This window comes from Cygnus olor, chromosome 3 (assembly GCF_009769625.2).
Source record: "Cygnus olor isolate bCygOlo1 chromosome 3, bCygOlo1.pri.v2, whole genome shotgun sequence".
Taxonomy (NCBI): Eukaryota; Metazoa; Chordata; class Aves; order Anseriformes; family Anatidae; genus Cygnus; species Cygnus olor.
Window position 1 is genome coordinate 111,968,724 of NC_049171.1, and position 13,333 is coordinate 111,982,056.

Sequence of the window (13,333 nt, forward strand, 5' to 3'; positions counted from 1 at the left end):
AAACAAAAACACTGTAGCAGTGACACAGGACAATGGAAAAGAAGTGTGGCCTCAAAAATTTTCCCTGTTGTGATACAGCCTGCTGGACTTGGGGGTAGTGTATGTGGCACTCCAGGCTCAGGTGAACTTAGACTCACCTTTCAGTTAAAATGCTCTGGAAATGTCTTTTTTTTTTTCCTGCACTCAAATTAGATTAGAATGGCTTTAAACATACTAAACACAGACTCTTTTCCCTTTTGAAAACATAACATTCCTAATCAAAATACAGATGTAAAAGTACATGGAAAAAAGGAAACTGAGCTTGATGTAACTTTGTTTTAGGGAGGAAAAATAATATAATTCAATAAGACTAGCTTAAACTCCCTGATTAAAGCTTTTTGAACATAACAGATAGGGAGGCTGAGATCTCTGCTGAGATAAAGATAGTTAGCACAGATCAAAAGAGCTTGTGTTCATGCCAGCTAGATTAAATGACAGGATGTGGTGAAGTGCTGCGTACCGTATCTGGTTACTTCACGTACAAAGCTTTATTTGCTGAATGCAGATATATCTATTAGGTTATATGTATTTATATATGAAAACCGGAGAAATAAATGGAAAGCAATCTACCATGCGTGGAGTATTTATTCTGATACTGTTCCAAGATTGCATTTTTTCCAATTAGTATGTAAAGCTGTAATTTTTATAGCTGTCTCTCTCACTAAGATTGTAAAAGTAAATTGTATTAGAAATTGAGATTTTTTTTCTAAAGGCATTAGCATTCCACCATTCTCGCTACCTAGCTTCTGTGCATAAACTCAATAGAACCATATATTTCATTCTCCAACTTCATTTTAGCATGAAGCCTGGGACAGTTTCAGGAGTAAATCAAAATTGGGACCCAAATTGCTGTTGTCATTTTAAAGGATTTTTTCCTTGGTATTTATTTACCTGCGCACGTCCCCCGAAGAGGCAGGACGCCGGGCTGGAAGGCTCTGGTTTAACCCACCGTGGCTGCTTTTGTGTTTGTCACACGTTCTGCAACAGCAGATGTGGGAGGAAGAAAATATGAATGTCAGGAAGGGAAAACGCTGATGGCTAGGAAGATGCCAGAGGCCTGTGCCACTGCGCGCTTCTGCAAGGCAGCAGGAGGGGTCTGTCTCCACATCTGCTGAGCAGGCAGCCCTGCCTGGTCGAGCTACACCAGCAAGAAACATGAAGGAGAAATTCTGTCAGCTCTGCAGGAAGATTGATGACTCAGAAAATGAAAGGTTTAGCATGGGATGCACCTGAACTGAGCAGATTTCATTAACTGCACCTACATTTTATTATTTTTCGGCAGTGCTGCCTAGAAACCTGAGCCTCGTGGTGCTCCAAGCTGTAAACCCTCAGGAAAAAATTGCCTTTGTCTCAGAAATCTTCCAATAGACAAAAAAATGAAGAGAGCAGGAGGGAAAAAGCCTCTCAAACAGAGCGCATCACTAGTGTTGGAATATTTCTGATGGACAGATGCTGGAGCAACATCCCTGCAAAATCAGAGCCATAAACAGCTACAGCTGCAGGAGAGGCGCACAGTCGTGTTACGCACTAGGACATCGGGAAGGGGGTAAGAGGGCACAGCTTCCTTAGCCCCCAGCAAATCCACAAATAAGAATTTAAGGCTTTGCACCACACGTGGTCACTCTGTGCAAAGTGAGAATGAAGTCACGTTTATGCTGTGTTAATAGAAACTTTAACACACAAAAATAATAAAAATCGGGTCCTAAGTATTTTCTGAGACACAAACGTAGCTAGTGGGGGGTTTTCATGTAGGCAGTCCCGAACTGTGAGAGGAAAAACTGGAAGCAGCTGGGACTTGGAGAACCTGTGCTTTACTTAAAGTACTGTGGGCCTTACTGCCATTCTACAAACTACACGTCCTCTAGCTTCAGAGTGTCATCACTGTTTCATAACCTTAAAATCCCAAGCAACCTAGGAGAGCTTGCCTGTGTTTATTTATGTTGCTGACGGGCTTTTTATAGTGATGAAAAACATTCAGGTTCACTGCCACGCTTAAGGTCAGGGTGTAATGTTCTGATCAGGAAACATCCTGAGAGGCTGGCAACCTTGGGAGGCTTCTTGCACGCTGACGAGAGAGGAAGAAGCTGTTGTTGTGGGACGGGAAGCCCCGCGTGCGCGTTCTGGACAGGCTGTTCTTACTGACAGGCCCAGAGAGGGGAACTTGGAGTTACCGCCGTGTGGTTCTGTAGCCCCGCACAGAGAGATGGTGACTGAGGGTGGGGAGAGAGTTACTAACATCCTGCGGGCCTGGGAGTACAGGCAGGCAGGAAGCAGATCTTTTGGAGGCAGAGAAAACTGGAGCAGACACATCTGTTCCGGGGACTGCAGCTGTACCCAGCTAACAGCGATGGGCTTGCTATCTGGCTCAGAGAGCAGCCAGCGTAGCTTGTGATCCCGCTTAAAATCGAGCTGGTCTCCAAGGCAGGGCTGCCACGTGCAGGCTGCCTGTTAGGAGTGGCCCCTCCTCATGCTGTAGTCCTGAATCAACCAGCACAATGGCTGCTTTATTGGGGTAACTCCTCAAATGCTGGCGTGCTCCAAAAGTTTTCAGAGAGTCCTTTTCTTTTGTCTGATGGTTCTTTTGATGCTGGTTTTGAATACCTTCCGTATCACGGGTGAACTCTGGAGAAGTCAGAGACAACAGGTGATGTTTCATCTCCCTCACCAGCACACTGTACTGAGGCTTCCCCTACAGAGTTATCACTTGTGTTACTTTGCTTGAAATTCAACCCAAGGCATGGATAAGCCTTAATTTATTTTTTTGGTGACAGAAAGTATATGCTATAGACCACACATAGGCTACCTGCACAGAAAGCTTGGAGAGCAGAAATCTCCAAGGATCCGTATGAATGATGAAAGTCAAGGTAACTGATGTGAAAGAAGAGCCCCTGATTTGTAATAGCCAGGGATCTGGGTGGCACCTGATAAAAAACTGTGTGACACATACCTATGTTCTGTTTGCAGTCATGCCCATAAACAGGTTCTTCTCTGCCACGTGCGCATGGGGATGATTTGCACAGGAAGCAGGAGAGAGCTGCCAAGCAGGTATACTTAGTAAATGTGGTCGCTGATGGTAAAGCCAAACAACTCAGCAGCACATTCCATTCCCAGCCCCTGGACGAAGCAGGGGTTTTCCAGAGCATGCCGCGGTACTGCATCAGAGGGGACTCGTGCATTTCATCCCTGATGCGTTATGATTTTATTTAGAACACGCTTCAGCTCCCCAGCCTCCAGGCTGCAGAGGCAAGGTGCCAGTCTTCAGCAAGAGAGGGGGAGCGCTATAAATAGAACAGGCTAGGCCGCTATGGGCAGCTCTTGGTCTGCTTAAGTTTCTTGTTTAGCATGGGAGAAGCAGAAATTCAATCTGCTGAGGAGATGAAGCATAGTACAGGCACTGGCAGCAGCTCTTCTCTTCCAACCACTACCTTTCATTTTTTTTTAGGTACACAGAAACAGCCACTCACCTTTCCTGAACAGGGGCAGCACTATCACTTGTCTACGCTTTCCTCTTAGTTTTTTGCAAACTCTCACCATGCAAGGCTGTCACTTTTCCATGAAACAAGCTACTCACGAGGGAAAACCATTCCTTCATTCTCAAAGTAACAAATAAAATGAATCCCATAATTAAGCACCTAGAGGTAGCACAAATTTAATCTTCTTTGAGGCCCACGGAGCACTAAGAAGTGCTGTTTTTTAGGTTTTGTTCTTAATTACCATTATCTAGGCTCACTAGGAGCTCTCCCTGAAGTTGCTTGTATAAGGAAGGGAAAATTGCTGCTGCAGGCCAAGTATGTAACAGAAAATACCACTGAGAGCCTGGTCCTGCACTTGCAGTTGTTTGGTTTTGCTCACAGGTACCTACACTGAGAGCTTTTTCTTCCCTCACTCTGTACTTCACTCAGAATTGCTATTAAAGAGAAAAAACATTTTCCACAAACTTGTGCTGCCCAGTGTACCTTTCAGCGAGTACAAAGCATTTGCAGGACAAAGCAAATGAAGCTCATCTTTAAACAATGCATTTTAACTCAAGTGCTTGAACTGATTCTTTGAAGTTCAGATCCCAGCTTTCCGAAGAAATCTGCAGCCAAGATTGCAGAGCAATGGTTCCCCGTAATCCCTCCCACCCAAGATGCACACTAAAAGGGACAACATTTAAAATAATTTCAGGATACGCTCTCACTGTTATGCTATGTATGTAAGCAGATGGGATTACTTGTGTCAAAAAAAAAAAAAAAGTATGCTAAATATTACACTTGCAAGCAAACCATCAAGTCTCAGGAAGACAGCTGGATCTCATAAATCTTTGCTTTCTGCCAGAATCTTTAGCCTACATTGCTTGAAAGAGCACTTGTGGGCCAATACACATCTCACATGCTACGCAACCTGCCGCTTGCTTGCTGAGCCAGAATGAAACCTGTGTGTGTCCCTGCGCCACACCAGAGGTTAGAGCTGCATTTTTGACAGATGGACAGACCTCCTTAGCTCCTCCTCAGGGATCCTGAAACTCTGGACACAACCTCAGCAGCTCCGGTGCCTGCCCACAGCACTGGAAACCTTCCTCGCTAGGCATCCCCACGGCTCTGGCCATGCAAGGCACCTTCCCACTGCCAACCCAAGCAAGCTGCCTCCTTCGTGGTGGGGCAGATCCCCACTGGTCAAATCTAATTGCTCTTTTACTAGAAGTAAACTTTTGTTCCAGTTAACATACCCAAGAGAACTCTGTCTCACTTGTATTTAGCTGGAATCTTCTAAGATCAGAGGCAAAGTGCAAATTTCTCAGTCCAAAGCTAGTCCCCTTCTGCCCCACATCTGCAAGACAGGGCCAACTGACAATGCACTGGCAATTCCGAGTCCTGTTTCTCTTAAATTTGTGATTTAGCTATCCCAATGCCACTTTTCAGACTGCTATCCCAATGCCAAGCCATTATTGGGGGGGGGGGATGTTTTTAGGTTTTGGAAAGCTGGTGAGACATGTAATTTCTTATTATAAATACTTGTAAAACAGTAATAGCATACAAGTATAGCAAGGTCCAGCGTGGATCCATCAGCACATTTGGACCGACCTCGCCCTCTAGCACGTGACTTGCTGCAGCAGTGAACTCACCAGCCCCCCAAACAGAGAGGTAGCTTTGTAAGATTTCACGGCTATCCCCCAGCAACTTGCGCACTCCTCCCAGTGCAAGGTTTGTGAGTTTTCATCTCTCCCGCTACCTCATCCTGGCTTTAGTGTCACCCTTCTGCCACAGCTCCTCACCTTCTGGGTCAGTTTCAGCTCACCTTTCCAATTTCAACAGCCTTTGGCTTCCACACGGCTTCCCCAACTGCCACTTCCTCTACTTTAATCTTCAGTATTTTGCTGTTGCCTTTTCTTCCTGCATCTTGCCTGGAAACCAGCTGGTGGCAGGACCAGCACAGACACAGCCCTGGTGCCTCTCTCCCTGCCAAGCAGCCTCTAGTTGTCAGGAGCAGTCAGCAGAAAGCCAGGCAGGAAAAGCAGCGCAGACAGCTCACCTGGATTTGTCAGAGAGCAATTCCTCATTCCAAAGCCTGAGAAAACTGAACTTCTTCACAAATGGACACAAGGGCACTTTTGCTGTCGGCATGGACAAAGTTTACATTTTTCACCTCAATCTGTTTTCAAAAACAGTTGAATACTTTTACCTGAAACTTGCATTTACACAAACAAGGCCATACAAAGAAAGCGACCAGTGAAATGACTAACGCTTGCTGAAATCAGGAAGCCCCCCACCACACACACACAAATAGAGGCTAAGTGGGTGTGCCTGTTAAAACAGCTGGCAGCAACATACACAGTTAAAATCAGAAACACACTGTGAATAAGAGGAATTACAGAGAGTTCAGGTGCAACTACAGCACAAAGCTACTGTGTCACAGCAGGTTTTGAAGAAATACTGAATGTTATAAAAAAAAAAGGTAGTGATTTGGCAAGCTTATAAATTTTCTTTCAAGAGGGAGGTTAAGTTTTAGTAACTTTTGCTGCAAAATGATGAACTTCTAAGTATTACAGGCTGTTCTTGTAAACCTACAGAAGTCTATTCCTTCCCTACATCTCCAAATGTTTGAATAACATATTTTGTTTATATCAAGACAACACTCCATATAATTTTATTTGTAGAATACAAAGTTAAAAACAGATATAAAATCAACAGAACATAAAAACTTGTTACAAAACCAAACTAAAATGGTAAAACAGTGCATTTTGCTCAATAGTTTAATTGCAATACGATCTTCAATAAGAAGTCTACTCAATTAAACCTGAATATTTTAGTATTCATTATAGTTTCTATCATGTATTAAAGAACTCTAAGTCACTTTAACAAATATTCTAATTAACAAGCACAAAGAGTTCCTATGGGGAGCACACAGTAGTTCCCATTGCATGAGTGCATATGGACAATACTATATGCAGAAGAGCCAGACCATTTAACAAGCACCAACAGATTTGCGCTGCGGTTAAAATGAACACAAGCAATTTCAAGTTATCGCTGAAGTTACAGGCTGCGTTAACACAAAGGCACATCTTGTTTTAACGTAAATTCACATTTCCAGAAGGTGAAAGTTGCGTGCCCAGGCCGCTTCAAGTCATCACAGCACAATCAGCCAAACAACTCTAAGTGCACGTATCTGAACTTTCAATAGAAAGATCTGGTTTCTATTTCTTTAATCCAGTTTTAATAAGGGAGAAATTAAATTAGAAACAGGAGGTCTCTCCCTCCCATATTTACAGACTGCAAACTATATTGCTTTCTCATCAGAGATACAAGTTTTCCTGTCAGACTTTGTTAAGCTTGGTAACTATCAGTACCCTCACAGTTTGGTCAAAGGCACCACAAACACACAGCCCCTTTTTGTCAGGGCTCCAGTCTAGGCTAGAGATCGGCTGCGTTGACAGGGTCACGTTCTGCAAGAGGCTGACAGAACCTGCCACCCCCATCTCAGCTCCTTCAGAATCCTTCTTTGAGCGCTGAGCAGGGTACTCGCTGGCAATAAGAAAAGTAAAACACGCACTTAACATTTACCGACACAAACACATCGTCATCATTTTGTTTGCAAAAGACCACACAAAAGAGGCTGTACTCAAGATAAGGCAAAGAAACATCTTCCAAATAATGAGCCATCATATCTAGCTATATCCATGCTACATCCTTAGCAAATATTTCATGACAAAACAATGAGGTAGGAAGTTCTGAATCCTGCCTCTCCTATAGCCCTTTATTTTTTAACAGTTTGGCTTTTGCCATGGGCAAGAAAATTTCATCTCAGAGCTACCCCTCTGAAAACTAATGCGCCCACTTCACATTCGGGATGATTAAATTATTTTGCTATAATAAGACATTAGGACAAGAATCATTACAAGCCCAGGCTTTCAATATTTTTCAAAGATGCAACTGCAACCATACAAAAACTTCAAGAAATCTATTTTCTTCCATTTATTACCATGTTAACTGACGATATAATTAGATCTTGAATATGTTACAAAAAGTGACAATGGCAAAATTCACCTGTGCTGCTGTCAATCTCATTCTTTTAGGAATCAATTCAGGATTCCAGATTGAGTACTGACACCAAAATCACCATTTCTACTGTACTTGTAAGCAATAATTTTAACTTGATATTCTGAGCTTGGAAGCAGGACCCTGCTCATCATTTTCAGGAAGGTTCCTTCTTAAAACAAAAAAACGTTGTTTTGGTTTCTTATTCCCCCTGTTGTAGGCTGGAGAGTGATCACTTACTATTTCCAGAGATGAAGGCTCCCAGCTCCTCCGCTCGTCATAAATATATCTCTGTTCTGTGGTAGGTGCCGAACCTGCCATATGGTGGATTTGTGGGCCTAATAAAAAAAATAAAAAATAAATTAAAAAAAAAAACAGCATTGTATAGAAGCCATTTACAGATGAGTTTCACAAGGACACAGACTCTTAAACAGGAGTCGCTTGTACGAGAAGACCCCATCCTTCTCACGGTGGACACTGAAACGTCCATTCTGAGGCCCCTTCCCCTCCTCCTGCCAGTCCCCACACAAAAAAGGCCAAGTCAGGTCCCCAACGCGCCCCATTCCTCTGCAGAGATAAGGTGGCAGCGGCCCTACCAAGGCCACCAGGGATACTTCAGCTTCTTGGGCCATCTGAGCAAAGCTAAACAGAGGTGAAATGGCGGCAGTTCCTCTGGAACCGTTCTAGAACTACTTGATTCCCAGGCTCTTAAGTGACATGGTCACCACAAGGGGAGTTTCAATGTCTGACATCTCTTAAAATCATTATTGCAAGCAAACGTACTACAAACACTGTGCAAACACACAACACACACACCTACAATTCACATTTATATTTCAGCCAGGGCACAGAAGATCGCACAGCAACAGAAATCACCTGAAGAAAACCCCCAACACTCGTAGCCCGACCTTATGCATATCTGCCTACAAGCATCCAAAAAGAAAAACTTAGATGCAGCTAAGGAAAGATAAGAAATTCCACTTTTATATTTTGAGTATTACAAACTCTAATTCAGCAAATAATTTTGTGTTATCTGATCAAAGTACTTCCAACATCTGATCTGCTTTGCCTGGTGATGTGGAAAATAGGAATTTAAAGGTACTAAATTGAAATTCTTATTTTTCTAATTTAGGCAGTCCTGGAGAACTTAACCACAAAAAAAAAAATTAGTTTAAGTTCTCCACATTCAAGAGCCTCCAGGCCCCTACGTCTCCCCTACATATTCCTTTCGCTCACCCTCAGTATAGCAAGCCAAAAACATTTGGTTCTGAAGAAAAATAATGATTTCTGTGGCTCATATGAGGTCTTGTGACAGCAAGATAAAACAACATTTGCAGTGGGCTCACTTTATTTTTGGATATATTTAAGATTTGAATCTGCACGCTCATCCTACTTTGATATACTCCTCCAATACACAAGACTCCCAGACTAGGGGCACAGCTGAGGGCAAAAACTTGAAACTGCAACAGGACCCAAAGACAAGAGAAGCCCCAAAATCCAGGTATAAGAGAGGAAGCCTCGGTGAGCACTGGCAGGACGGACAGGAGCCCTTTTGCTGCTTGCAGCTGGGCCACACCAGCCACGCCACTGCACAGCTTGTTCCCAGGAACCTGTGCACCTCTTACCTACCAAAGACAGTAATTTTAAACCTGCAGTGCTTCCAACAACTTTTGCAGCATATATTGCAAAAGTTTGTCTTGTTTAAGAAGTTATCTGTCTCCCCATACCTTCTCTGAAACAGAAGCAAAGCCTTTAGTTGGGTGCTGAGTCCTCATATCAAAAACGTGAAATTTTCCCTCGAGTGATGTAGCCACTAGCTTGTTCATATTTACATCTTTTCTGTCAAACTCCACACTGCAAACCTGGAAATGCATAAAAATAAGTGTATTCAGCCTTCAAGTTAGCTACTGCTAAAAATAATATTTTTTGTGTGATTTGTAAATCTCTGGTCATCTTTACAACAAGATCACCACCAACTTGGACTTAACAAGATCACCCAAAAACACGGATACACTGAAGCTGGAACAAAACCCTATTTTCATGGTACCTTACCCCATTCTTAATGTTAGTCTCCCATCGTAGTGACATGGTTTTTAAGTCAAACAATTTAATGTCCCCATTGTCGTATCCAGCACAAACAACACGCTCCTCTTGAGTGTAAGCATTACCTGGACACAGAGACAGAATTGGTTAGAATACAGAAACCCTCCTCAGGCTATAAATTTCAGATCTTGTAAGTCTGCAATTTCAACTACATTTACGCCAGAAAAATATTACTATTGGAACAGTAAGATTGAACAAGCAGGCCAGTTTTCTAACCTGAAAGGTACAGAAAGCACAGCTTCAGAACTGGCAGTCTGTTTCTTTAAACAGCGTGAACAAATTCTTACTCCCCTGCCAAGCACTGCCTAAATTGCACAGACTGCTTCAGCTGCTATAAACCACACTCCCCAGGCAGGACAATGGCACCACAGCACAGAGCAGTCCAGCTGTTCACTAAACGGCCCCTCACGCATGAAGTGTTTCAGGGACAAAACTCTTCTGCGGACACGGGCATTTAGGGAGGCCCTGAGTGTTACAGTAGCCCTCAGACGCACAAGCACAGAAGCCTGCCTCCAAAACCTGACTCCCAGCAGACAGGCTCAAGGAGGCGCTTCAGCGCCTGGGAGAAGTTAGCCTGCGTGGACAGTGCGTAGCTCGGGATGGACCTGGCCTTGGCTCAACCACCAGGAACTCAAAAGCAAGCAGAAGAAAGTAGGAGGCCGCTTTTCTCTCCATTAGTCAAAGCAGAAGACAAAGGTCTCAATAGCAAGGAGCATTATAGCTGGACTTTCTTGCCAAGAAATGTCACCTCCCTACTATCAATTTTGTTATTATAATCCATGTACTTATTAGCAGTTTGTAAAACTTACTGCCTGAGTCTGGAGGCAGAAATGGAGCTAGTCCAGAAATACCAGCCCATGTACTACACAAACAGCTTGTTCTCTTCAAAGGAAGAATGCTGAGCCCAGGCGAAGCATCTCTGCTGTCTTTAATTAGCTCCTAGCTTCAAGGATTTTCTCTTAAATTAATGCCTTAATGCTTGACAGTTGGAATTATGCTACACCAGTGATCGGCTCTCAGTGCACTGCAACAGTTACAATGCATTAGGACAAGGTAGCTTGTCTGCTTTTACATTCCTAGACACAAAAATTTTAAATTCCTACACCTAGGACTGTAAAAGTACCTAGGGATAAAGTGTGCACAGCTTTTCTGTGAAGTGATTGACCAAAGACTGTAAAAAAATTAGGCCAAATCCAAATATCACAAAACATACATCTTTTGAAAAACACATTAAAAACAGGTAATTTGATAATGTTGAAAAATAAAACCTGCTACTGACTCGTCCATACAAATAACTATTCCATAACATCTTGAAATAGTTTGATAATTGTCAAAGCACGGTCACATTAGAGGGGAGAACAGTAATTATCTGGTACCTTACCAAATGCTACTGTCCAGCAGTCTCTCTTGCTCTCTCCCTGAACAGGCTCCATATTAGCCACAGGAGTGTCTTTCTGCCTTGGGTCCCACACCTTCACAGTCCCTGTAAAGCAAGAGAGGGGATTTTGTATTAAGGACACACTGCACTCATTTTCCCAGAAAAGGCCTTTGCTCTTCGGCCTGGTCATTCAAAGCACAGGAGCATCTCTTTAAATTCCAGAAAGCCAGACTGGTTTAGTGGATAGAAAAGCAAAACAAAACAACAGAAACAAACGAGAAGTACGCTAAGGATGTATGTTCTCTAGCTGGTATTTTGTGTTTATTCTGCTTTGCATTCCTTCTGTCCCACGCTCAGTGACAAGAGTATCTTTTGCTTCTCTATAGCTTCTAAAAGAATTAGAGATCACTTGTCCCACACAAGATTCAAAAGACAGACTTCATACAAGAACCAGTTGCAACAGGTTTGTAACTAGTTCAGATGGCAGACTGTCCCCTGCCATCACAGCTTGCAGGCTGCTTTCTTGGAATAATTGAAAAGACTTGTAGAGGTCACTAACTCACCATCTCGACTGCCAGTCACAATTTCTGGTGCACCTTCCCCAATTCCTAAGCCACCTACACCATCTATACTGTTTATGATTTCCTTATGACCTTTCACAGAGTACACTGGTATTTCAGGAGCTTCTAAATTCCTAGGCAAGAAAGAAAAGAACAGACAATATGGCATTTACCTTAACAGTCAGGATCTGTATAAAAATTGAGAGGAAACATGAGCACAAAAGTACGTGAGCTCAAATTAATTCTGGGAACGAAAAACAGGTATCAAAGTTATGAACGCTTTTTTGATTCCTTTGGCTGCTTCTTTAGACGGGTCTGAAAGCTTTTGGTCAGGTCTGGATTTCTCCATTTGTAAAAACAGTTGTGGATTCACCACAGCAACCCTCGGGAATGGGTTTTTATGCTGGGCTCAAAGGAAATCACACTACGGATCAAAATGCTCCCATTAGCTTTACTTCCAGTAAGCATTTAAGGCGACCTCTCATCTATCCCCACCTAGCTGACAGCTGGCCTTCAGAGGAAGTTTGCATCCACCTCTGGGTTTCACCGCTCTTTCCCACTGATTCTCATCCTTGGAGAATCCCTCATGACGCTGTATTTTTAATCTCCTTTCAAGGAGGGACCAATCATAGAATCGTAGAATATGCCGAGTTGGAAGGGACCCGTAAGGATCATCAAGTCCAACCCCTGGCACCGCACAGGTCAGCCCAAAAGTTTAGACCATGTGACTAAGTGCACAGTCCAATCGCTTCTTAAATTCAGACAGGCTTGGTGCAGTGACTGCTTCACTGGGGAGCCTGTTCCAGTGTGCGACCACCCTCTCAGTGAAGAACCTCTTTCTGATGTCCTGCCTAAATCCACGCCATTCTCAGCATTCCATCAAAACAGAACCGATAGTTAGCTCTTTGGCAAATTAAACACAATAGTAATTTTTTTTTAAAGTGCTTTTTGGACCCTATCGCTTAATTAATGATTGACTTTATCTACAAAAATTTATTATACAAACCACTGAGGGACCAGGAAAACCCATCAAGACCATGCATGCAACACAGGCATAATACTAAGGCTGAACGCAGCCTCTTACAGCCGTGCACCCACGCAGCAGCCTCTTTTACAGGAAAAGGGCCTCGATGAGGTGCTTGTGAACACAGGAGGGGCAGCACCGACCGAACCGCTGCGCAGAACCCGCGTTTTCTGGGGAAAACAGGCAGGTCGCCGTGCGGCTGGCACGGACGAGGCTCGCTTACCACACGTTGAGGCTCCCCCCGAAGTCCCCGGTCGCCAGGTATCTCTGCTGCAGCGAGGCGGCGCCGAAGGTCCCGCATTTTATGGGCTTGGCCTTCTCGATCTTGCGAGGAAAGGACACGCTGGGCTCAGCGGGCTCCCCTGGGGGCCGCCAGCCCGGCACGGAGCGCGGCTGGAGGGGGAAACAGGCGCCGGGACCCCGGGACCCCCGCCGCCCCCTCAGCGCTGAAGCGCGGCCGTTGCCGCCCCCCCCGCCCCCTCCTTTCCCGCCGCTCACCTCGCGCAGCAGCTCCAGGCGCCCGGCGCGCAGCTCGTACAGCTGCACGACGCCGGTGCCGCGCGCGGCGCTGCCCAGGCAGAGGAGGCGCGCGCTGCGCGGCACCCACTTGCAGTCGAACAGCGTGTAACTCAGCGCCTGCTGCACGTGCGCCACCACCTGCGGCCGCTCCGGCCCCGCCGCCGCCGCCATAGCGCCCGGCGGGAAGGGGCGGGGC

At 44.6% G+C, this 13,333-nt stretch overlaps 1 protein-coding gene across 2 annotated transcripts; it reads right to left on the reverse strand.

Annotated features, from left to right (window-relative positions):
• Positions 1 to 6,149: 6,149 nt before the first annotated feature.
• On the reverse strand, positions 6,150 to 13,331 carry DNAAF10 (dynein axonemal assembly factor 10). 2 transcript variants are annotated; one of them, XM_040553163.1, is made up of 8 exons: positions 13,117 to 13,331; positions 12,842 to 12,942; positions 11,598 to 11,728; positions 11,038 to 11,139; positions 9,606 to 9,721; positions 9,281 to 9,415; positions 7,794 to 7,891; positions 6,150 to 7,040 (listed from the first exon to the last, which is right to left on the reverse strand). In XM_040553163.1, exons 1-8 carry the CDS (start codon positions 13,306 to 13,308, stop codon positions 6,833 to 6,835), a joined length of 1,083 nt encoding a protein of 360 aa, XP_040409097.1. In that variant the 5' UTR covers positions 13,309 to 13,331; the 3' UTR covers positions 6,150 to 6,832. The 2 variants fall into 2 exon arrangements, with proteins under 2 accessions (XP_040409097.1, XP_040409098.1); XM_040553164.1 differs by lacking the exon at positions 11,598 to 11,728 and having other exon boundaries at positions 13,117 to 13,133.
• Positions 13,332 to 13,333: the final 2 nt, after the last annotated feature.

Excerpts from the sequence above, each read along its gene's own strand:
- DNAAF10 (XM_040553163.1), bottom strand. The coding sequence starts at position 13,308 with ATGGCGGCGGCGGCGGGGCCGGAGCGGCCGCAGGTGGTGGCGCACGTG. Across the intron at positions 11,729-12,841 it reads GGGGGGAGCCTCAACGTGTG|GAATTTAGAAGCTCCTGAAA; the intron begins GTAAGCGAGCCT and ends TTTCTTGCCTAG. Across the intron at positions 7,892-9,280 it reads TTGCTTCTGTTTCAGAGAAG|GCCCACAAATCCACCATATG; the intron begins GTATGGGGAGAC and ends TTTTTTTATTAG.